Here is an 8067-nt window from a genome sequence, read left to right as displayed (position 1 = left end):
CAACTCTACCTTTTTCATTTCAGAAGCTGTTTCACTCATATACGTCACAACAGAGAAAAACAGACAATTACTACTTCTGTTTCATGCTGAGTTTAAGTATTTATGTCAGATCTTTTATTGAACAACTTCTCTGAACACATCACACTTGTACATAATGTATTTATTTTGATACTCCACAATTAAAAAGAGTTTTCAGATCAATCTCAAAGTATTATAATGTCATCATGTCATTGAACACATTCATCCTAAAGGAATCTTGATGATCTGGTTCAGGTGAGTTTTGTGTCATTTCTGCAGAACTCCAAATGAAAGTAAATTCCTGATATGAACGAACACACTAATGAGATCTGTTTATAACCTCCACTGAATATCTTCATTAAATCTGTTCTTATTGGAATCAACAGCAGGATGAAGAAGACTTTCACAATCATTATTTTATTTCTCGTGTGTGGTGAGTGTTTAGTCTTAACATTAATGCTTTCACTTTCACACTATATTCGGAAACAATAAGCATTTACTAATCGTATACATTGCATTTATATTACTCAAGATGACTTACAAATTAAATTACAATTTGTATAGCTTATACCATATAGCACTTTTTAGTAGCTTTTACAAAGAAAATAAAAAAATCACAGTAAACTTGTTAAATATCATACATAACATACAATCCATTATTGCCATTTTTATCCTGCTCCTAAAAAAGATTGTACTAAAATTAAGTATACTTTTCCTGAGATGATGACATTAGGTCAAATGTAACCAGTATGTGTTTAAAACAGTACAGTGCGGGACTTTTCTTTTAAGGAGGCCAACCCATTAAACACTTTCTGCCTCTGCCACTGATTAGTTCTACAGTGTTTTAAATTACCATTTTTTGGACAGCGCTTTCGGGAATGAATGGGTGTAAGAAATTTAAGACTTTTTAGGGCCTTAAATTTAACTTTCTGAATTTTAGACCTTTTAAGACCCCGCGGAAACCCTGCAACATGACTAAAAATATTTCTGGATCAAATCAGCTACAGTGCCATTATTCTCTTTATTTCAGCAGGTGTGTTTGGTGATCCAGATAAAGTAACATCAGTGACAGTGATGGCTGGAGATTCAGTTACTCTACACACTGATATCACTAAAATACATGAGGATGATGTGATCTGGTGGAGGTTTGGAGAAGGCGAATCTAAAAGTCTTTTAGTTGAAATTGCTATATCGAAGATCTTGTATGCAAGTGGGAGATTCAGAGACAAACTGCAGATATCGGACAGTAAGATCGGAGATCTCACCATCATGAACATGAAGATCAAATACTCTGGACTCTATGAAGCAGAGATCAACATTGACACTGGAACAGTATACAAGAGATTTAATGTCACTGTCATCGGTCAGTGTAAATGTGTTTTGTCAAGATGTTTGCTTTACCAATTAATTTTTATTTAAGCCTTATTGCTCTATCTTTGAAATATTTGTTTTTGTAGAATCTCCTCCTGTTATTAATGCTGGACCAAGTGAAGTGGCATCTTTTACAGTAAAGGAGGGTGAATCTGTTAGTTTACCCTGTAATGTTCAAACACAAAGAGATGCTCTGATAGTGTGGAGGTTTGGAGATGAAAGGGCTCTCATAGCTGAAGTTGATATGGAGGATGATATGATCTCATTATTTGATGGTACTGATGGAAGTTTCAAAGACAGACTGAAGCTAAATGGTCAAACTGGAGATCTCACAATCACTGACAGCAAACCTGAACACTCCGGAGTTTATCGGCTAAAGATCAGCAGTAACACACAGACCTTATACAAGTCATTCAGTGTTATTGTCAGGGGTGAGTATCTCAGATCACGTAAAGATGATTAGTAAAGAAGATTAATCAACTGTGTTTAAATAATTCCATTTAACTTGAATTCCTTTAAACATTTAAAGGCCTGCTAACCTAGGTGTTTTCAGCAATATAAAAATAGTCTTTGGTATCCCCATAATGTTTCTGTACTCAAGTTTCAACTCAAAATAGACCACAGATCTTTCATTATATAATGTTGAACATGGCCATTTGGGGTTGCAATGAAAAATGTGCTGTTCAGTGATGGTACTAACGGCGTTATAAATAAACGGCGTTACTAACGGCGTTATTTTTTTCAGTAACGAGTAATCAAATAAATTACTGTTTCTCCCGTTATAGCGCCGTTACCGTTATTGACAATAAATGCTGCGCGTTACTATAATTAATCTCACTAAACTAAAGCGATTTTCACCAGAGTAGGTTCTCTCATGCAGACAGGCAATGTTTGTCTCTAGTGTGTGTGTTTGTGTGTGTGTGTTTGTGTGTGTGTGTGTGTGTGTGTTGGGGGATTAGAGACACATAACTGATGCTGATTGGTGTGTGTGTGTGTTAGAGGGGGTGGGACAACCACATAAGCGGTGATGATTGGCTTAGTTTCCATCGCTAGCCAACCAGAGGCAGGCAGAGATCATACACAAACACATGCACAGTCCGAGTCGTTCAGTGCAGTGTTGCCAACTTGGTGACTTTGTTACTAGGTTTAGCAACTTTCTAAACCCCTTTAGCGACTTTATTTACTAAAAGCGACTAGGATAAATCTAGCGATCTTTTCTGGCGTGATTGGAGACTGACGCGAGAGCGTGTATCGCTCTCTCGAGCAGCGGTTGATGCTGCTAGCCACTCACAGGCAGCCCGGTCCTCGCGTTGCAGTCCGTGAGTCCCACACCCGCAACGACAGCGCGATGACAAGCACAACAAACTCAAAGGTAGCAGTTGCAAACAGAAAGTATAATAAGCACTACTTTTCCATCGTTGAGGTGAAACGCAAGAATGTTTATGTAATGTGCAACTTATGCAGAGTAAGAAAGAGCCTCTTCACGTCTGTAACTCTGATCTAATAAAGCACCCCACATCATCACATGCTGCCACCCCTTGCGAAAATTAACCAGGGTTTTTTTGTGGTAAAAGTGCAGTAACCATGTTTTTTTGGCGTATTGATTGCTATCAGTAAAACCATGGTTTTACTACAGTAACCATAGTGAATTATGGTTTGTTGTCAAAACCATGATTATTTTGTGGTAACCATGGTTTTACTGCAGTAACTATGTTTTTTTTTTAACTGTAGCAAAACCATGGTTCATTTTCGTAAGGTAAAAATTAGTGGTTTCTCTTTAGTGTCTAATTCATTCAACAAATGTTATATTGGGGGCATCCAAGTTATTTGAAATATTTGAACTTTTTTTAAGTAACGCAATAGTTACTTTGCCTGGTAATTAGTTACTTTTATAATGATGTAACGCAGTTACTAACTCAGTTACCATTTTTGAGAAGTAACTAGTAACTATAACTAATTACTTTTTTTAAATAACGTTGCCAACACTGGTGCTGTTTTTGTGTGTGTTTCTTTAAATGCAAAGAAAGCTTCAGTTCCCCTTCCTGTATGCAAAGTAGAGGGTAGAGTGCTTTCAAGTGCTTTGAAATACATTAAAACATGTGTCTTTGGCAAAAGGTTGAACTACGAGCTCATAAATTGGAGTCTGTGAGTGGTTATAGTTGGGGCATAATTAATGTGACATCACATTGATAAGGGATTGAGAAAATGACCCTCGCGGATCTGCGGAGATGGGTTTCTATCCTCCGGAAGCGTCAACCCCCCACGGTTGCAGAGCTCTGGAATGACGATCTCTGCAAAATTGAGTCCCCTCCGGCTCTCAGCAGCCAGTAGAGGTTCCCATGGAGACGGCTGGCTTGTGTTCTACAATGCCTCGGGTATCTGTTGGTCCTCCTGATAAAGACTCTATTTCTGTCACTGCATTGGATGGGGGCCGTCTATTTCTGATGCCAGCTCGGATCCATTCCCACCTTCAGGTTGGGCAGCGGTCGGCTTGGAGTGGACTCAACCTCCCCCGTCCAGCCCTTGATGATTGGTGAACTAACTGCACTGCATATCGGGCCTGTGGGGAGGTGGCCTAGGCAATTCATGCTATGGCATTGCTCTGATCTCCCAGACCGTCCTCTTCTGCAAGTCAGTCAAGAACTTTGCCCAACAGTTCTCGGCTGCCCAGAATCAGACTGAGGCCATTGTTGACATCATGCTGCATCGGAAAGAAAGCTGCCACTTCTAGTCACTCTACATTGGCGCCTCAGTCTGCTGCACGCCGAACGGGGCCCTGCGGTGGCCACCTATGTTCCTCCACCACAGAATACATCTCGGCAGTGCAGAGGAATTGGTCACCAGCAGCCTGCCCCACCTGCTACTTGTGGAGGAAAATGTAAGAGCAAGCGGTCCTGAAATGGGCGACCTGGAGATGGAGGGGATTGCTGTTTGGGAAAGATGGTGATGGCAACACTCCCTCCCCTGGAGGAGGGACGGGTGGAAAATCTTTTGTTTCAGTTCATTTCTGTTTCGCCGGCTTTTCAGCCGGCACCCACGAATCCACAAAATGAGTGAGTCCCCCTTCCTTCTCCAGAGGAACTTGGGAGCTAAGAGCGGTCAGTAAACTGCCCTTCCTCCACATGAGTGAATGGGTGAATGTGAAGCAATATGTAAAGTGCTTTGGATGGCCATTTGGATGGTTGCAGGGGGACCTCCATGCATTTTCAGTTGACAATTTGCGTCTTTACTTTGGGCTTGCTGTCTCTAGCGTTACGCTAAGGCCATGGCCCGGCTACGTGCCCAACCACTTGTTTTAGAGGTCAGGAGGTGAGCCTGCAAGCGTTGCCCCCGGAGGAGGCAGACCTAGCCCTAGTTTTGGTATCTCCCATACGCGCACTGCCGTTGTATGTTGACAGAAGTCAAAGCTTCAGGACCTCAGACCAGCTCTTTGTCTATTACGGTGGACAGCAGAAAGGGAAAGCTGTCACCAAGCAGTCTCACTGGAAAGTAGACACCATTGCCTTTGCTTACCAGGTGCAGTGCATCCCGTGCCCATTTAAGTATAAGTGTTGCGTCATCTTGAGCATTAGAGCGTGGTTCCTCACTGACAGACATCTGCAAAGTGTTTGTGTCGAGCTGTGTGTCGGCTTGCAGCACCATTCAAATTAGTGCCATAAATGCTTTACAAAAAGTATGATACTCCCCCACTGCCTTGGCAGTCAATGTTGCGGAGCATCGGCTGTCAGCCTTTCATCAGCTGTATTCATTGTAACTTGTGTTAAGGCCTGGTGTCCATAAAGCGTCCACTATGCAGGGTTCCTCTGTGTGTATTTTTTATGGGGTTAATACTACCAGCCAACGTTTTCCCATTCAATTCAATTCAATTCAATTTTATTTATATAGCGCTTTTCACAATTGGTGATTGTTTCAAAGCAGCTTTACATTAATAGAAGCGTTGGAAAGCACAGAAAAACGACAGATAGCACAACATAATACACGATAGCACAAGCAGCTAAATTTGATGCGACTATGAATCAACATTATAAGCGTGCGTATTGCTAATGTAACGTAAAGAAGAGGGTGCTAAGTTAAGCCCAAGAAGGCTGCCTCCCCGGGTTGAAAAACCCCCTAGGAGAAAAAAAACCCCAGGCTCAGCCGGGGAAGTAAAAAAAAGTCATAGGAGGGAAAACCCCTTGGGAGATATATTTATATACATTGAAACGATTAAGGAGATTAGGCGGAGGTTAAGCGGGTTCTGCCGGTGGTCGTTGGTCATGCATCAGCTGGGCATCACGTTGAAGGTCTGCCGGTGGGTCAGAGGTGTGCCGACTTTCACATTTACCGGAACTGGGTCTGTTTGTCTCATTGTCCTCGGAGAGAAGGACGAGACATAAAGAAAGAAAAACAAAACCCAATTAGCGTAGGGGCCATTCATATGTATACACATGTACATATACACAAACATATATCCATATATATCCACACATATCCACATATATATATATATATATACATACACATACACACATACATATACACACACGTACATATACGTATTGAAGATACAACGTCATCCTAGTGAGAGACTCTGCACAGTTTGGTTTAGGGAGAACGAGAAAAATGCACGGGACGGCAAATGTTTTGGGAATGGGTGCAGTGATACCCTTTTAAGGACTGAAGTCCCGCCCCCAAGTAGTGGGCATAACACCACAAATCTATACCCATCGTGCTTTATTGAATTCCGGACGAGCAAGGGAGTAAAGGGGAGACGGGGACGTGACTGCGCCAGCCATCTCCCTGATGCCTGTCTGGGCTTCACAGTACTCCCCTACTCGACTCAGAAACCTCAGGAGAAGGGCCGAGCAAGTGATAACATAATGCCATACATAACTTTCAATCACTCCTCTGCGCTTTGCAATTAATGGCCCGATTCGGGGTTTTATAGGTGGAGTTTTGAAGTTTGGCCTTGCATTGTGGTTTGTATGTACACAGAGTAGCGTTTCTTTTCCTTGTATGTAGCCTTTTCTATTTTATACATGACATTTGTTTTTGAAAGTTTACGCCCGGCTCATGGTTTGCTGCACATATGTAACCGAGTAAGGAGAGATTAAACATTTTTCTTAAGAATATTAATAGCATTTACCATGCTTTGGAGTGTTGACGAAAATGAGGATTTAGTTTATTTATTTATTAGGTTGTTCAAGCTATTTATTGTGAGATGAGTACCATTAATAAAACAATTATGTGAATGCCTTGTTAAAGAGAAAAGTTTTAAGTCTAGATTTAAAGGTATCTATTGTGTCTGATTCGCGGACAACGGTTGGCAGATCATTCCAGAGCTTAGGGGCTAAGTAGGAAAAGGATCTTCCACCTTTAGACACTTTTGATATTTTAGGGATAACTAAGAGACCAGAATTTTGCGAACGCAGTGCACGTGATGGATTGTATTCTGATAGTAATTCTCTAAGATATGAGGGTGCTAGGCCATTTAAGGCTTTGTAGGTGATAAGTGATATTTTAAATTGTATGCGATAATTAACTGGTAGCCAGTGTAAAGATGCCAGAATTGGACTTATGTGGTCATACTTCTTAGATCGAGTAAGCAGTCTTGCAGAAGCGTTTTGAACTAGCTGAAGCTTGTTTACTTGATTTGCATGGCATCCCCCAAGTAGCGAGTTACAATAGTCTATTCTAGAGGTCATAAAAGCATGGATAAGCTTCTCTGCGTCAGATGTAGACAGCATGTGGCGAATTTTTGAGATATTTCTAAGATGGAAGAATGCTGTGCGGCAGACGTTGCCGATATGACTATCGAAGGATAAGTTGCTGTCGAACATCACACCTAAGTTCCTAACCGAGGAAGATGGCACCACAGTGCAGCCATCTATGTGCAACTTGTAATCTGACATATTATGTTTGTAGCGATTCGGTTCAATAATAAGCATCTCTGTCTTATTGGAGTTGAGCTTAAGAAAGTTATGTGCCATCCAGTCACTAACATCGCTAATGCAGTCTGTTAGCTTAGAAAACGTGTGGGTTTCACTGGGATGTGAGGAGATGTAAAGCTGGGTATCATCCGCATAGCAGTGAAAACTTATGTTATGTTTCCTGATAATGTCTCCTAGGGGTAACATATATAACGAGAACAGGATAGGACCTAAAACTGATCCCTGCGGTACACCATATTTGACCAGGGAGTGATATGACTCTTCCTCATTTACATAAACAAAGTGATAGCGATTGGTTAGATACGACCTAAACCAGGCTAACGCCTGACCACTGATACCAACATAGTTTTCTAGTCTATTGAGTAAGATTGTGTGATCTATTGTGTCAAAGGCTGCGCTAAGGTCTAGTAGTATAAGGATTGAGATTTCAGCACGATCGGATGTTAACAGGAGGTCATTTGTAACTCTAAGCAGCGCTGTCTCTGTGCTATGGTGGGGCCTGAATCCTGATTGGAACTTTTCATATGTACTATTATTTTTCAAGAATGTGCGTAACTGGCTTGCCACTACCTTTTCTAATATTTTCGAAAGAAAAGGGAGATTTGAGATTGGTCTAAAGTTATTAAGCTCTCCTTGATCAAGCTGTGGTTTTTTAATCAGCGGTTTAATAACTGCTAGCTTGAAAGCTGTTGGAACGTATCCTATTTCTAGCGATGAGTTAAAGATTTGTAGTACCGGGGTTGACACT

General features: G+C 41.3%; 1 protein-coding gene across 1 annotated transcript in view; it reads left to right on the top strand.

The window, feature by feature from the left end:
* The first annotated feature begins 325 nt into the window (after positions 1-325).
* The window catches only part of LOC129454075 (uncharacterized), a 31075-nt gene continuing 23333 nt past the window's right edge, over positions 326-8067 (top strand). The window contains exons 1-3 of the mRNA XM_073861808.1: positions 326-451; positions 1052-1381; positions 1476-1820. Of these exons, the coding sequence (XP_073717909.1) occupies positions 409-451; positions 1052-1381; positions 1476-1820 (718 nt within the window). The 5' untranslated portion in view covers positions 326-408. The remainder of the gene's footprint in view (positions 452-1051; positions 1382-1475; positions 1821-8067) is intronic.

Source organism: Misgurnus anguillicaudatus, chromosome 23 (genome assembly GCF_027580225.2).
Source record: "Misgurnus anguillicaudatus chromosome 23, ASM2758022v2, whole genome shotgun sequence".
Classification (NCBI taxonomy): Eukaryota; Metazoa; Chordata; class Actinopteri; order Cypriniformes; family Cobitidae; genus Misgurnus; species Misgurnus anguillicaudatus.
The sequence above is the reverse complement of the archived record's forward strand: the minus strand, read 5'-3'. Positions and strand labels throughout refer to the sequence as shown.